This window comes from Notolepis coatsorum (assembly GCF_963971535.1).
Source record: "Notolepis coatsorum genome assembly, chromosome: 11".
In the NCBI taxonomy this organism is placed as follows: domain Eukaryota; kingdom Metazoa; phylum Chordata; class Actinopteri; order Aulopiformes; family Paralepididae; genus Notolepis; species Notolepis coatsorum.
The window spans coordinates 93,192,798-93,210,297 of NC_140175.1; the positions used below are offsets into that span (position 1 = coordinate 93,192,798).

Sequence of the window (17,500 nt, forward strand, 5' to 3'; positions counted from 1 at the left end):
GCAGCAGCAGGCTCTGATTGGATAAGGGCAGGGGATTGTGTTCCTGGTCCAGCCCAGTCTTACTGCCGGCTCCGCCCAACGTAAACACATTCCACAGACCACCTAGGGACACACAGACGCAGACACATAAATGGTAGCCTCTCTATAGGGATAAGAAAACAGCCAGCCTAATTGGAGATAAGATGTTTGTGACGAGATTGCACTTTGCAGTCAGACGTCAGATGCGTGTACGCTGACAACAACAGCAATGTCCGCTGCAATAGAGGAACATAATGAGGGGTGGGAAATTGCCACCACGCAGACACCCGACCAGTCAAAGACAAGTATTGTTGTCTGTGGCTGATACGTTTCTCTATTCAACTGGACACAAAAATAAATAATAAAAAAACTGTCAGAATAATGAGATTAGCTTGTGAATCCATCAACCACTGTTGCTGATGGATGAAGGTATCGACATGTCCTGCCCTGTATTGATTAGGGCTGACCCCGACTAGTCGAATAATCGATCGAAAGGAGCCATAGTCGACTGCCAACCTCTTAGTCGAATGCAAAAAAATAATATATATATATATAATTACTATTATTATTATTATTATTTGTATCATTCTTTCCAAAATCAAAGAGGCCTAAAAGCATGGCTACATTGGCTAATGGCGTGCATACCAGCGAGGCTAACTGCCTAAGAAAACGGGCACAGAGGCACTGAAAGAGGATTTCACCCGTCTAATGAACACACTAGACTAGACAAATATCAAGATGTATCCATCAGTGGACCAATTGCATGCTTTCGCAGAGGACAAGAAGCCTTCAGTCAACTCCTTCAGACACAGCCCAAATGTAATGATAAAAAAAAAAAAAAAATGTATATATATATCATTTGTTTGTGGCATTCGGGGGGGGGGTCGACTATTATACTGTTTTCATGGCACACTCTCCAGTCCTACAGAGAGAGAGGTTTGAACACTAACCGAGCTGCTCCCGGTCTGACCACCTTGAACCTCACTGGACACCTAGAGGATCTGTTGCCATCTAGAGGTCAGAGACAGAACAGCAACAGGACGGGCAACAATCATATCAATATCCAGAATGTCCAAATTCTCTCTCTCCAATGGACCATGTGCATAAAAGCATATCAACATTCTGGATTGATGAAAAAAACACACACACACACACACACACACACACACACACACGCACACACACACACACACACACACACACACACACACACACACACACACGGACACTAATTCAGGAGGAGAGGGCTGGGATGGGAGGGAGGTGAAATAAGGAGGACAGTATTGTTTTGAGAGTGACAAGAGGAGTTGAGGAAGCTGTTTAACACAATCGATGGCAGTAAAATGGTTGTGGTTCACAGTTTATGTCTTGGTTGGCCGGTGTGCTCAATGATGGGCTGTAATGCTGCGTGCGTGCGTGCGTGCGTGCGTGCGTGCGTGCGTGCGTGCGTGCGTGCGTGCGTGCGTGCGTGCGTGTGTGTGTGTGTGTGCGTGTGTGTGTGTGTGTGTGTGTGTTTCCTGTAAGGAGTGCAGGGAGGGATGATGTTTATGTCGGAGCCAAAGGACATAAACAAACTGCATCCACAGCAAAAAGAAAAACCAACCAAAAAGAAAACACCACTGGCACCGCTGGTCACTTTCCCCTCTGACTCTCTCTCCCTCTCTCCCACTCTCTCCCTCTCTCTCTTTCTCACACACACAGTCTCTCTCTCTCTCTCTCTCCCTCTCGCTCTACTTCTGTAGGCAGAGTGAGTGAAGGAGAGGCAACAAGAGAGAAATAGAGAAAGTGAATGAGACAGAAAGAGAGTCACTGAGAAGAGGTAGTTATGTATGTAAAAAGACAAAGGGGGGGGGGGTGAGAGAAAGAGAGAAGAGAAGAGAGAGAGAGAGAGAGTTGACTGACCCCTGCTCATCTCATCACTGGCACCACAGCGGCTAGACCGATAGTGTCAGAGAGCCTGGCCTGGCAGCCACGCTCCTGCACGCACACGCACACACACACACACACACACACACACACACACACACACGTCTATTTTACCTCAGTGGGTGCTGTTTGTTATCCGTCTGGCTTGGTTCCCCTGCCTGTCTGACTGCCCACCACACAAACTCAATAATGCAATAGTGCTTATGCTGCTCTGGCCCTGGCAGGCCGCCCGGTAAGAACAGAAGAGGAGGAGGAGGAGGAGGAGGAGGAGGAGGAGGAGGAGGAGGAGGAGGAGGAGGAGGAGGAGAGAGGTCAGACGTGGACACAGAGGCTGGTATCCTGGAGCCAGATTCCCAGGTTTAGGACCAGGGGCCACTGAAGCCCTGGTATTACAAGACTAGCCCCACAAAGCCTTGTCACTACAGTCCCAAAGGGCAGGGCTCTAGACTGCCACCAGAATGGTCGCATATGCAACCTTTCTTTTTGGGAAGTGCAACTTCATATTTGACTTGGTCGCATTAGTGGCAGGGGGGGGGGGGGGGGGGGGTACATCTATGGGCAGGGTACTAGTAGAAAGACGTAAATATAGGCAATAAAATGAGATCTGAATATTAAAAACCTGAGAAAATAAACAGTGTAAACAATATAGTTAACTCTGAATATAAAAATACGAGAAAAAAATAAACAGTGTAAACAAAGGTGCAGATGAGGGTCTGATTTTTAATATTATATGTTACACAATAAATATAGGCAATACAAATTGTGGATCTGAATATATACTATGAGTAAGAGTAAAACTAAGTGAACAGTGTACACAAGGTGCAGTGCAGGTACCCTAACTGGCACGATACACGTCATTCGTTGTAGTCCGTGCAGAGTCGCACTGATGAAATTGGTCGCACCAGTGCTACTCGTGAAGAAGTTAGTCTAGAGCAGCGGTTCTCAAACTACGGGTCGCGACTCACAGTGGGGTCGTGGGTAGGTGACAGTGGGGTTGTGCATTGGCAAGTAAACATTTAAAAAAAAATGTAATGTTCTGGCAACATATTTTGGCTAAATATGCCTCGTTTTATAAATGTGTATTGATAACAGTGCTGTAATAAAATGTTCTAATAAAAAGATTCTAAATAAAATGGGGTTGTGGTATAAAAAAAGTTTGAGAAGCCCTGATCTAGAGCCCTCTGGCTTCCAAAGGGCGCGCATTCCCAGAACCTCGGGAGCCGGTGTCTGCGTTACTCCAACCTCCCAGAGACCCGTAAACACGCTCTATTTTTACCAGTTCTACAAACCCTCCGCGTTCAGGTGACCACCCAGGGAGAGAGCGGCGCGCTCAAACACCAGTCGTTAACACCTCAGCATTAGCACGGAGCAGACACAATACAACGCCGCTTTTGTTAGGAAACATTTGGGGGAAACTGGCCCAAACATAATACGGCTTAGTCCCTGGTGCCCTGGGCACGAGGCTTCATGATGAACCAGGCCTAGAGGAGAGTGTCTGGGCACTAGGCTTCATGATGAACCAGGCCTGTAGGAGAGTGTCTGGGCACTAGGCTTCATGATGAACCAGGCCTACAGCAGAGTGTCTGGGCACTAGGCTTCATGATGAACCAGGCCTAGAGGAGAGTGTCTGGCCACGAGGCTTCATGATGAACCAGGCCTGTAGGAGAGTGTCTGGGCACTAGGCTTCATGATGAACCAGGCCTAGAGGAGAGTGTCTGGGCACTAGGCTTCATGATGAACCAGGCCTGTAGGAGAGTGTCTGGGCACTAGGCTTCATGATGAACCAGGCCTACAGCAGAGTGTCTGGGCACTAGGCTTCATGATGAACCAGGCCTAGAGGAGAGTGTCTGGGCACTAGGCTTCATGATGAACCAGGCCTAGAGGAGAGTGTCTGGGCACTAGGCTTCATGATGAACCAGGCCTAGAGGAGAGTGTCTGGGCACTAGGCTTCATGATGAACCAGGCCTACAGCAGAGTGTCTGGGCACTAGGCTTCATGATGAACCAGGCCTAGAGGAGAGTGTCTGGGCACTAGGCTTCATGATGAACCAGGCCTAGAGGAGAGTGTCTGGGCACTAGGCTTCATGATGAACCAGGCCTACAGCAGAGTGTCTGGGCACTAGGCTTCATGATGAACCAGGCCTACAGCAGAGTGTCTGGGCACTAGGCTTCATGATGAACCAGGCCTAGAGGAGAGTGTCTGGCCACGAGGCTTCATGATGAACCAGGCCTGTAGGAGAGTGTCTGGGCACTAGGCTTCATGATGAACCAGGCCTAGAGGAGAGTGTCTGGGCACTAGGCTTCATGATGAACCAGGCCTGTAGGAGAGTGTCTGGGCACTAGGCTTCATGATGAACCAGGCCTACAGCAGAGTGTCTGGGCACTAGGCTTCATGATGAACCAGGCCTAGAGGAGAGTGTCTGGGCACTAGGCTTCATGATGAACCAGGCCTAGAGGAGAGTGTCTGGGCACTAGGCTTCATGATGAACCAGGCCTAGAGGAGAGTGTCTGGGCACTAGGCTTCATGATGAACCAGGCCTACAGCAGAGTGTCTGGGCACTAGGCTTCATGATGAACCAGGCCTAGAGGAGAGTGTCTGGGCACTAGGCTTCATGATGAACCAGGCCTAGAGGAGAGTGTCTGGGCACTAGGCTTCATGATGAACCAGGCCTACAGCAGAGTGTCTGGGCACTAGGCTTCATGATGAACCAGGCCTACAGCAGAGTGTCTGGGCACTAGGCTTCATGATGAACCAGGCCTACAGCAGAGTGTCTGGGCACTAGGCTTCATGATGAACCAGGCCTACAGCAGAGTGTCTGGGCACTAGGCTTCATGATGAACCAGGCCTACAGCAGAGTGTCTGGGCACTAGGCTTCATGATGAACCAGGCCTACAGCAGAGTGTCTGGGCACTAGGCTTCATGATGAACCAGGCCTACAGGAGAGTGTCTGGGCACTAGGCTTCATGATGAACCAGGCCTGTAGGAGAGTGTCTGGGCACTAGGCTTCATGATGAACCAGGCCTGTAGGAGAGTGTCTGGGCACTAGGCTTCATGATGAACCAGGCCTACAGGAGAGTGTCTGGGCACTAGGCTTCATGATGAACCAGGCCTGTAGGAGAGCGTCTGGGCACTAGGCTTCATGATGAACCAGGCCTACAGCAGAGTGTCTGGGCACTAGGCTTCATGATGAACCAGGCCTGTAGGAGAGTGTCTGGCCACGAGGCTTCATGATGAACCAGGCCTGTAGGAGAGTGTCTGGCCACGAGGCTTCATGATGAACCAGGCCTGTAGGAGAGCGTCTGGGCACTAGGCTTCATGATGAACCAGGCCTAGAGGAGAGTGTCTGGGCACTAGGCTTCATGATGAACCAGGCCTGTAGGAGAGTGTCTGGGCACTAGGCTTCATGATGAACCAGGTCTACAGCAGAGTGTCTGGGCACTAGGCTTCATGATGAACCAGGCCTGTAGGAGAGTGTCTGGGCACTAGGCTTCATGATGAACCAGGCCTACAGCAGAGTGTCTGGCCACGAGGCTTCATGATGAACCAGGCCTGTAGGAGAGTGTCTGGGCACTAGGCTTCATGATGAACCAGGTCTACAGCAGAGTGTCTGGGCACTAGGCTTCATGATGAACCAGGCCTGTAGGAGAGTGTCTGGGCACTAGGCTTCATGATGAACCAGGCCTACAGCAGAGTGTCTGGGCACTAGGCTTCATGATGAACCAGGCCTAGAGGAGAGTGTCTGGCCACGAGGCTTCATGATGAACCAGGCCTACAGCAGAGTGTCTGGCCACGAGGCTTCATGATGAACCAGGCCTACAGCAGAGTGTCTGGGCACTAGGCTTCATGATGAACCAGGCCTACAGCAGAGTGTCTGGGCACTAGGCTTCATGATGAACCAGGCCTGTAGGAGAGTGTCTGGGCACGAGGCTTCATGATGAACCAGGCCTATAGGAGAGTGTCTGGGCACTAGGCTTCATGATGAACCAGGCCTGTAGGAGAGTGTCTGGGCACTAGGCTTCATGATGAACCAGGCCTGTAGGAGAGTGTCTGGGCACTAGGCTTCATGATGAACCAGGCCTACAGCAGAGTGTCTGGGCACTAGGCTTCATGATGAACCAGGCCTGTAGGAGAGTGTCTGGGCACGAGGCTTCATGATGAACCAGGCCTATAGGAGAGTGTCTGGGCACTAGGCTTCATGATGAACCAGGCCTGTAGGAGAGTGTCTGGGCACTAGGCTTCATGATGAACCAGGCCTACAGCAGAGTGTCTGGGCACTAGGCTTCATGATGAACCAGGCCTAGAGGAGAGTGTCTGGGCACTAGGCTTCATGATGAACCAGGCCTACAGCAGAGTGTCTGGGCACTAGGCTTCATGATGAACCAGGCCTGTAGGAGAGTGTCTGGGCACTAGGCTTCATGATGAACCAGGCCTAGAGGAGAGTGTCTGGGCACTAGGTTTCATGATGAACCAGGCCTAGAGCAGAGTGTCTGGGCACTAGGCTTCATGATGAACCAGGCCTACAGGAGAGTGTCTGGGCACTAGGCTTCATGATGAACCAGGCCTACAGGAGAGTGTCTGGGCACTAGGCTTCATGATGAACCAGGCCTGTAGGAGAGTGTCTGGGCACTAGGCTTCATGATGAACCAGGCCTAGAGCAGAGTGTCTGGGCACTAGGCTTCATGATGAACCAGGCCTACAGCAGAGTGTCTGGGCACTAGGCTTCATGATGAACCAGGCCTGTAGGAGAGTGTCTGGGCACTAGGCTTCATGATGAACCAGGCCTACAGCAGAGTGTCTGGGCACTAGGCTTCATGATGAACCAGGCCTACAGGAGAGTGTCTGGGCACTAGGCTTCATGATGAACCAGGCCTACAGCAGAGTGTCTGGGCACTAGGCTTCATGATGAACCAGGCCTAGAGGAGAGTGTCTGGGCACTAGGCTTCATGATGAACCAGGCCTGTAGGAGAGTGTCTGGGCACTAGGCTTCATGATGAACCAGGCCTACAGCAGAGTGTCTGGGCACTAGGCTTCATGATGAACCAGGCCTAGAGGAGAGTGTCTGGGCACTAGGCTTCATGATGAACCAGGCCTAGAGGAGAGTGTCTGGGCACTAGGCTTCATGATGAACCAGGCCTAGAGGAGAGTGTCTGGGCACTAGGCTTCATGATGAACCAGGCCTAGAGGAGAGTGTCTGGGCACTAGGCTTCATGATGAACCAGGCCTACAGGAGAGTGTCTGGGCACTAGGCTTCATGATGAACCAGGCCTAGAGGAGAGTGTCTGGGCACTAGGCTTCATGATGAACCAGGCCTAGAGGAGAGTGTCTGGGCACTAGGCTTCATGATGAACCAGGCCTACAGGAGAGCGTCTGGGCACTAGGCTTCATGATGAACCAGGCCTAGAGGAGAGCGTCTGGGCACTAGGCTTCATGATGAACCAGGCCTGTAGGAGAGTGTCTGGGCACTAGGCTTCATGATGAACCAGGCCTAGAGGAGAGTGTCTGGGCACTAGGCTTCATGATGAACCAGGCCTGTAGGAGAGTGTCTGGGCACTAGGCTTCATGATGAACCAGGCCTACAGCAGAGTGTCTGGGCACTAGGCTTCATGATGAACCAGGCCTAGAGGAGAGTGTCTGGGCACTAGGCTTCATGATGAACCAGGCCTAGAGGAGAGTGTCTGGGCACTAGGCTTCATGATGAACCAGGCCTAGAGGAGAGTGTCTGGGCACTAGGCTTCATGATGAACCAGGCCTAGAGGAGAGTGTCTGGGCACTAGGCTTCATGATGAACCAGGCCTAGAGGAGAGTGTCTGGGCACTAGGCTTCATGATGAACCAGGCCTAGAGGAGAGTGTCTGGGCACTAGGCTTCATGATGAACCAGGCCTGTAGGAGAGTGTCTGGGCACTAGGCTTCATGATGAACCAGGCCTACAGCAGAGTGTCTGGGCACTAGGCTTCATGATGAACCAGGCCTAGAGGAGAGTGTCTGGGCACTAGGCTTCATGATGAACCAGGCCTAGAGGAGAGCGTCTGGGCACTAGGCTTCATGATGAACCAGGCCTGTAGGAGAGTGTCTGGGCACTAGGCTTCATGATGAACCAGGCCTACAGGAGAGTGTCTGGGCACTAGGCTTCATGATGAACCAGGCCTAGAGGAGAGTGTCTGGGCACTAGGCTTCATGATGAACCAGGCCTAGAGGAGAGTGTCTGGGCACTAGGCTTCATGATGAACCAGGCCTACAGGAGAGTGTCTGGGCACTAGGCTTCATGATGAACCAGGCCTAGAGGAGAGTGTCTGGGCACTAGGCTTCATGATGAACCAGGCCTAGAGGAGAGTGTCTGGGCACTAGGTCTAAGAAAACGGAGCCTGTCCAGGAAATCCTTACTACAGCCAACATCAGGGTTCTTACACCTTTTCCAAAGCAAAATTCAAGCACTTTTCAAGCATTTTCAATGTGCCTTTTCAAGCTTTTCCAGCATCTTATGCGGCTGTGGTTAATTAAATATTTACTCAAAATGATAATTTCACTTCTTCCATCACATTAAATCAGACGTTATTGGGCTTTATTACATGGCGTTTTAACATTCGCCAAAATGCTTGATTGTGATTGGTCAATAGCGCTCGTAAGTTAGTAAGTTAGCCATGTAATAAGCGGGATAATGTATAGCTATACTCGGTCATTGTCGCAAATGCATACACTGTATTGCTGCAACAATTACCAATGTGTTTTACACAAATGGCTAAATAAAGGAATCAGAATCTGAAAATAATTGACCGACACAGAGTTTAGAACACCGAGGCGCCTCGTAGCTATACATTATCCCTTACATAAACAACCAAAATGACTCTGCATCCTATATAACCTGGCTGAGCCGATATGAAACAATCACTCAAATAATCACTAGATAAAACTTAAATTTCAATCAAATATTTACTGAACATTTGCAAAATAAGAGAACAGTCTTTGAGGTATAGGCAGTCAATCAGCTCCTTGAGCCTTAAAATGTATACAAAATCAAACACTTTGTAATGTATTGTAGTAGTAATAATAATAGTAGTAGTAATAGTAGCAGTAGTAGAACATAGATATGGTTTTTTTTTTATCCACTTTTTCTCCCATTTTCTATATTTTCTCCCATCCCAATTTCGTATCATCCAATTCAACCCTCCCCTGTCACGAACGCTGTTTCTTGCCTCCCACAAGCCGGCTGCAATGTGGACTAAGTCATACATAGCACAAGTCCCCTCCGGTACTTGAGGTAACAGCAGTCGCATCTTTTCACCTGCGCAGCTCGATCTCTCAGTGGCGAGGAGTAACGCGTGGGAGGCTCACGCTGCCCTCGACACTTCCTGATTCTACTGCGCAGGCGCACCAACCGACCTGTAGGAGTCGCTGTCCACAACGCCCGATCCCCACCCATCAGTTTCCCACCCCCTAATACGGCCAATGTGTATTAGTATGAACGACCAGCTAAACTGAAAGCAATGTGGAGCGCTGGGCTCGAACAGGCAAGCCCAGCGTCTCCGTCATTCGTGGCGAGCGCCTTTCCCACTACGCCACGTAGCCGCCCCAGAACATAGATATGGTTATAGATGGAACCTACATTAATCAGTATGGTGTAAAAACTAAAAAACAGAAGACTTGCTAACAGCGTTTCAGCATGTAGGACAGGGCTCCGTGTGTGTAAATGGTAAATGGACTGCATTTATATCGTAGCTTTTATCCAAAGCGCTTTACAACTTATGCCTCACATTCACCCACTCACACATTCTCATGTCAACCCACTCACACATTCACCATGTCAAGGTGCCAATCCTCCTCCATCACCCTCTACTCCTCCTCATCCACCCTCTACTCCTCCTCCTCCACCCTCTACTCCTCCTCCACCCTCTACTCCTCCTCCTCCACCACCCTCTACTCCTCCTCCACCCTCTACTCCTCCTCCTCCACCCTCTACTCCTCCTCCACCCTCTACTCCTCCTCCTCCACCCTCTACTCCTCCTCCACCCTCTACTCCTCCTCCTCCTCCACTCCTCCTCCACCCTCTACTCCTCCTCCTCCACCACCCTCTACTCCTCCTCCTCCACCCTCTACTCCTCCTCCTCCACCACCCTCTACTCCTCCTCCTCCACCCTCTACTCCTACTCCTCCTCCACCCTCTACTCCTCCTCCACCCTCTACTCCTCCTCCACCCTCTACTTCTCCACCACCCTCTACTCCTCCATCACCCTCTACTCCTCCATCACCCTCTACTCCTCCATCACCCTCTACTCCTCCATCACCCTCTACTCCTCCTCCACCCTCTACTCCTCCACCACCCTCCACTCCTCCTCCACCCTCTACTCCTCCTGCCTCTACTCCTCATCCTCCACCCTCTACTCCTCCTCCCTCTACTCCTCCTCCTCCACCCTCTACTCCTCCTCCACCCTCTACTCCTCCACCACCCTCTACTCCTCCTCCACCCTCTACTCCTCCTCCCTCTACTCCTCATCCTCCACCCTCTACTCCTCCTCCACCACCCTCTACTCCTCCACCCTCTACTCCTCCTCCACCAGCCTCTACTCCTCAACAAAATTACAAACATCTCAAAACAAACTGGTCAGACTCTCTGCTTGACCTTACTCCTAGAACCCACCTCACCCCTACCCACTTTGACAACCTAGGATGGCTTAGAGTAGACGACAGAGTACAGCAACTTGCAATGGGCCTGGTCTACAAGATACACTACACGACCAAGGTACCCATGTACATGTCAAAATACTTCCCAAAGGTCAGTGAATACCACGATCACAACACCAGAGGGAGCTCCACAAATCATGTTAAACCCAGATTCGGCTCAAACAAGGAACTAAACACGTTTCGCAATTATGCCACATCAATGTGGAACGCGTCTCTACTTTCCGTAGCTCCATTTCTGCAGACCCCTCTCTGATTGGTTGAGCTTATTTCTGCAGACCCCTCTCTGATTGGCCGAGCGCGCGCATGCGCATGAGCCGCGACAAGCTCCTCTAGCCAGGAATCGAAACTCCGTTAAGCTCCAGAGAGAGAGGCTGAAAACCCACAGTTCTTGCCCGACGGATGGGAGCCGAATCCCGGATCCGAGTTTTCTGATGAATACCCCCAAAACATGGAGGTCGCGAACGCAATTTATACGCATGGAAGTATTGATTACGCCATAACGAATCATTAAAAAATATATACCGTTAACTGGAATATGTTGTGTGTGCCTTTACACATATGTTGGATTATGTAATTGGTTTGTCATTAAAACCAATAATAATCGCTCGCATCGCCGGCTTCGCTGACCAGAGCTCTCTCAGATTCAAAGTTTTAATTGCAGCCTGGAACATACATGTTTCGGAAGCAATGTGTAACTAGACAGTTACAATATAACATTTATATTAATTAACCCAGTTAATGCCTTAAGAGAAAGAGTCTGGTGATCAATGTCACTTAGGATTGCTACAGAAATGTTGTGTCTTACTAATAATAACTAATTCCTTGGTCAATAGAAGTCTCTGTGATACTTTCTGAATATGATTTGGGAACATCAAATGGGCAGGGTTATAATAGAAGAAAGACAGTGTAAACAATATAATTAACTCTGAATATAATAATGAGGAAAAAGAAACAGGATACACAACAAGGTGCATGAGATGAGTTTATATGTAGAACATGGTACAGTTACAGTAAGTGGGGAGTGCGTCATGGTACAGTTACAGTAAGTGGGGAGTGTAAACACTAAACAGTGATTCAAACCCCCTCAATGTACAGTTTCTGATAGCTGGGCTGTGTTGAACTTGTCACGTGAAATAACGTTATGTGAATAAACCGCGAAATAACATAACGTTATGTTATATAACGTTACAATGTACAGTTTCTGACAGCTGGCTGTGTTGTGAAATGTGCATAACATTATGAATAAACCGCGAAGTCACACGAAATAACGTTATACGCGAATCTGGTAGTACATTTCTTTTTATCTTCTTGATATGATAACATTACATCCGCCTTTTGCCGCGTGACGAGCTAAACCAATCAGAGAGGGGCTTCGCTCAACCAATCAGAGAGGGGTCTGCAGAAATGGGCTCAACCAATCAGAGAGGGGTCTGCAGAAATGGAGCTACGGAAAGTAGAGACGCATGTGGAACACCCTACCCACAGCTGTAAAGGAATGTGAATCACTACCCACTTTCAAAAACACTCTCAAAGAACACCTACGGGAGACTGCAAATGTAATGTCCTAACCCAACCCCCTCCAATGTACAGTAAATGACCAAGTATGGTTGTCAATATTCCAATGTACAGTTTTGCTTGTACAGTTGTACAGTGTTCCCCACCCACCCCCCCTAAGTGTGACACTTCGACACGCTGTCGGGGGGAGCCAGAATCGAACCCCGGGCGGGAACCTTCCGATTACCAGACAACCGCTCTACCACCTGATCCCCTGTCAGGCCCACACTGTCGTGTGCAATATCAAACAATGAGTGATTCAGATGGATGTTGCTTTGGATGAGACAGTGACACCATCACACTTTGAGTAGTTAACACTACAGTTTCATTCAGAGTTAAAACTACAAAAGATGGGGGTGGAGGAGGAGTAGTAGAGGGTGGTGGAGGAGTAGAGGATGGAGGAGGAGTAGAGGGAGGAGGAGGAGTAGAGGGTGGAGGAGGAGGAGTAGAGGATGGAGGAGGAGTAGAGGGTGGTGGAGGAGTAGAGGGTGGAGGAGGAGTAGAGGGTGGAGGAGGAGGAGTAGAGGGTGGAGGAGGAGTAGAGGGTGGTGGAGGAGTAGAGGGTGGAGGAGGAGTAGAGGGTGGAGGAGGAGGAGTAGAGGGATGAGGAGGAGTAGAGGGTGGAGGAGGAGGAGTAGAGGGTGGATGAGGAGTAGAGGGTGGAGGAGGAGTAGAGGGTGGAGGAGGAGGAGTAGAGGGTGGATGAGGAGTAGAGGGTGGTGGAGGAGTAGAGGGTGGAGGAGGAGTAGAGGGAGGAGGAGGAGTAGAGGGTGGAGGAGGAGGAGTAGAGGGTGGTGGAGGAGTAGAGGGTGGAGGAGGAGGAGTAGAGGGTGGTGGAGGAGTAGAGGGTGGAGGAGGAGTAGAGGGTGGAGGAGGAGTAGAGGGTGGAGGAGGAGGAGTAGAGGGTGGTGGAGGAGTAGAGGGTGGAGGAGGAGTAGAGGGTGGAGGAGTAGAGGGTGGAGGAGGAGTAGAGGGAGGAGGAGTAGAGGGTGGATGAGGAATAGAGGGTGGAGGAGGAGGAGTAGAGGGTGGAGGAGGAGTAGAGGGTGGAGGAGGAGTAGAGGGTGGAGGAGGAGCAGAGGGTGGTGGAGGAGGGGGTGAATGGAGACAGACAGAATGTGCTTCTTACTTATTTATTTGCAGAGTGGTAAATTAATTATGACATCATGGCTTTGGTCCAATGTCTCACACAGCAGTCGAGCCAGCAAGCCAGCGAGCACACACACAAACACACACAAACACACAAAGACGCCTGCTTGGCGCACTGATTAGCCAATGATAAATAGGCGCTTGGAACAGCATGCTGTACAGACAGCAAATAAACACACTATTCTGATAATCACTCAGACACAAGTATGCTGCAATCTGATTCACCCGACCCCACACCACCAATCACACGCTCACAAAAGCTTGTACTACCAAACTTGCGAGGACATTCCACTGACTTACATTTATTCCCAAACCCCTTTCCCTAACCATGATCAATTAACCTCTTAACTCATTCAGCGCCAGCTATTAGACGGATCCCGTTATAGCAATGTCACGCTTTAAAAGATAGGAGTGTGTTGGAGCCGAAATGCTTGATTGGACTTATTGCTATTTATGTTATGGTTGATGGTTATACATATAGAGGAAAATGTATGGAATATTGAAAGAAATAATTTATTGGTTTATATAAGTTATGCAAATCACAATAATATGCTATGGATAAGATATGAGTTATGATTGCTGAGTGTTTAGGTAGGTCTGGCTCCCTCTTTGGGTCAGCCCTGCTATTACAAAGCCGGGCAGGATTCTTATTAGGGGAACTGCTCGAACCTGGGAATAGACAATATTGATAGGATATACCTGGTTGGAGACTGGGGAGCGGACACAGTATTTATACCGCAAATACCAAAAATATAGACTCAAATCATGTTTAATTTAATTGTTTTATAAGGCAAGTGGGCCAAACTCTTTCTTTGATGATTTGTGAATAAATCCCTTTGTTAATTGGAAACAACGGACTTTTGGTTTTTGGACTGCGCGTCGTCACCCCGCTCAGAGTGGCTGTTTGTTAAGCCACTACAGAGTGCGTTATAGCTATAGATACAATACTATGGTTTCTGATTATTTGATTGCCAGTAACGGCATTCGTATTGAACAATAAAAACATTGATCAGCTCGATCGGTATAAAAGCATTGCACGATCAAGCCAGAATTGACGTCAGATAGTCCCCGTGATCGGGAGTATTCCAAAAATAATATTCCAATTGTCTGATCGCCATCTGGTCCATCCGATGTCCATTTGGTCCACGACATAACCCACCACAACATATAGATCGGGAGGATTTGACGCGCTTCAATGCAACCGGGACAACCGCTCGACTGGCCCGATCCAGAAAACTGCGCCCGGAGACATTTGACCGTTGCACAGGCCAAGATATAAGGTTTCAAAGGGTACTCGATACCGCCGTTCTAGCTGGAATGCGGCCGGTATTGCACTTTGGCGATCTCAGACTCATTCCCTATGGTAACACCAAGGTCCCTGGATGAATAATGAATAAATATATCGAAAGAAAAAGGATCAAAATCTGAGGTATCTCGGATCTGGCATCCAAAGCATGGCGAGTTAATCCGACTTATCTCAGGTTTGGCAATTAAAGGGTTAACAGGTGGGGTACCGCCTGGGCGGAACGCACAAACTCACGGCACTTTGCGAGCGTCTAGCGGCTCGGGCCTGCATTTTTCGCATATAAATTACAGTTCGAAAGATCTATTTCTTGCTGTTCGAACTCCACCTCACTCGACCAAATCCGTGCCTCGGTTCTCGAGTTACATGATGATAGTCAGACGAGCGTCTTTTTACGTGCCGCGTGTCAGATGACCACCCTGTGTGTAGTCTTTTACCAACAGAGTTGCAGTTTTCCGCGATCTGATTGGCCACTGACGTTTCTTTCAGCGCCAATCGCGTGACGCCTAGTTCTATCACTGGTTAAGCTTGGCGACTCTTTCGAAGTTGGTTAAGGTTAGAGTTTGTCTTAGAGCAGGGCGATAGACCACCAGCCCTGATTCCAAACTCTAACCTTAACCAACTTCGAAAGAGTCGTTTTAACTCAAAACTGTGATCGTCTTTTGTCGAGCATGTTTTACGTCCGGTAAAACACAAAACTGTGATCGTTACAGAAACAAGTTTCAGGTTCGCTAAAATAGACATAGGGGGTCCTTACCTTAGCCACAAGGTAATCCAAAAAGAATAATTCCAATGATCCCATCGGCGATCGCGATTACTCGTTTAAATGTAATAATTACACATGTTTACTGGACACTATGGGTTTTGAGGCAAGCAGATCTGCTAGCGATTGCTTTGGAAGAGCTCCTCCCCTTCAGAGCGGGTCTCGATAGTCCGGTTCATTCATTGCCTCTCCTGATCCATTTATTTCGGAGTTCAAAAGGTAGGCGAGACTGCCACCTGGTGAGATTCGATCGGCATTGCAATTCCAACGTAGGCAAACGAGCCAGGGACGGCTAGAATGATCCGGATGATGGTTTAGATTCAGGGATGCACCGAATGGAAAATTCTTGGTCGAAACCGATACCGAAAATAGGAAACAGTTGGCCAAAAACCGAATGCCGAAAGGCCGAAAAATTATTAATATAAATATATATGTAATGTATTTCATTTATTTTTTTCAGCTACCTGATTATGGCAAAAGACATGATTATGGCAAAACTTAACTTAAATAATATTAATAATCACTATTATGGGCCCATAAAACATTTATTCAGCACTTTTGAATACATACATCAATTCCAGACTGACTGCTGAAAGATTGTACAATTTAAAAATGTTCTCTTTGCATACAACAAAATGTGCATTAAAGTCAAGTGCATTTTCTTTTCTCTGTAGGATAACTACAACAAAGTGCATTCAGAACAAAGCCAAGGTGCTTTAAAACTGCATAAAGATATGCATAAAGACACACACACGAGAGGGATAATAGCTTATAGCAGACTTAATGATGTTACCGTAGTGGCTACTGTCATAATTCATGGAATTATGGAAGGACTGTTGTATTTACTACATCTCCCGTTACTCTTAGCGGGGGATGACGTAGCTTACGAGAGACGAGTGAAAGAGGACCGGAAGCGTTGTTAGCTAGCTTAACGCTAACGTTAGTTTAAAAGGTTTTAACCGCAACGGGCATATAGTAATGGCGAGGATATAAAGCATGTTAAAGGCGCATTTATTGGATGCGTTGCTCGCGGAGTTTACATAGAAACAGCACGACTCCCAAGAGGAGTTAGTTATCACAGGCTGCAGAACGCAGGAAGAGCTGCCAAGCTGCTCACGTTATACGTTGCGCAAAGTCTGTAGCCGCGTTTTGATTACGTCATCACAACAACACCTTACGTTACGAACGTTACGTAACCCTGTTCTTTGACATTCGGTGATATATTTTCGGTGCTAAAACCCTTTCGGCCGAAAGCCGAAAATGCCTTTTTAACCATTTTCGGCCGATAATTTCCGGTGGCCGAATATTCGGTGCATCCCTAGTTTAGAACAGGGATCAGAGGAAAAAGATCAAAGGATCTAAAAAGATATTATTACGTGTTTGGCGCTCAAGCGTTGGCGGTGAAACACGTAATATTACGTGTTTGGCCCCGAATGAGTTCAGAGGTTAAGACCTAACCCCAGCCTAACCCTAATCTTAAAATAATACAAATAAATAAATAACGTTCTTAAAAGTAATTTACAGGTGATAGTACCATACTAGTACTTATTGAGTTCCACTTCCTACTAGAAGTAAGTTGTAGTTGCTGCTTACTTCAGGATCTGGTAGTCGTGCACAAACATCTACACTTACCCACACACAGGCATGTACACAATATGTTTGTGTGTGTGTGTGTTTGTGTGTTGCGCCATGGGTGGTTGCTTATTAATAGTGTGTCTATGGGTCTGTCTGCAGTATCCTCAGTGTGGTTACTGCTAGTCCTGCTATGTCAGCTATGTGCAACATGAGAGTTGGGACAGGGACTGTCTTTATGTGTGGCCCAATATGAGAGACAGACAACTCAACTAGGAGAAGAGTAGTTGGTTGGTGTGTGTGTGTGTGTGTGTGTGTGTGTGTGTGTGTGTGTGTGTGTGTGTGTGTGTGTGTGTGTGACGTGTGTGTGTGTGTGTGTGTGTGTGTGTGTGTGTGTGTGTGTGTGTGTGTGTGTGTGTGTGTGTGTGTGAGATGACTTGGCTTTCATTTTCGCACATGCGAGCGAACACACACAGACAGACAGACAGACAGACAGACAGACAGACAGACAGACAGACAGACAGACAGACAGACAGAC

At 48.5% G+C, this 17,500-nt stretch overlaps 1 protein-coding gene across 1 annotated transcript in view; it reads right to left on the reverse strand.

Annotated features, from left to right (window-relative positions):
* dym (dymeclin) overlaps positions 1 to 17,500 on the reverse strand; it is a gene marked incomplete at its 5' end in the record, with an annotated part of 215,942 nt that overhangs the window by 170,691 nt on the left and 27,751 nt on the right. Inside the window, one exon of the mRNA XM_084325001.1 lies at positions 1 to 102. This exon is cut by the window's left edge and continues 84 nt beyond it. Coding sequence (XP_084181127.1) covers positions 1 to 102 — 102 coding nt within the window. The remainder of the gene's footprint in view (positions 103 to 17,500) is intronic.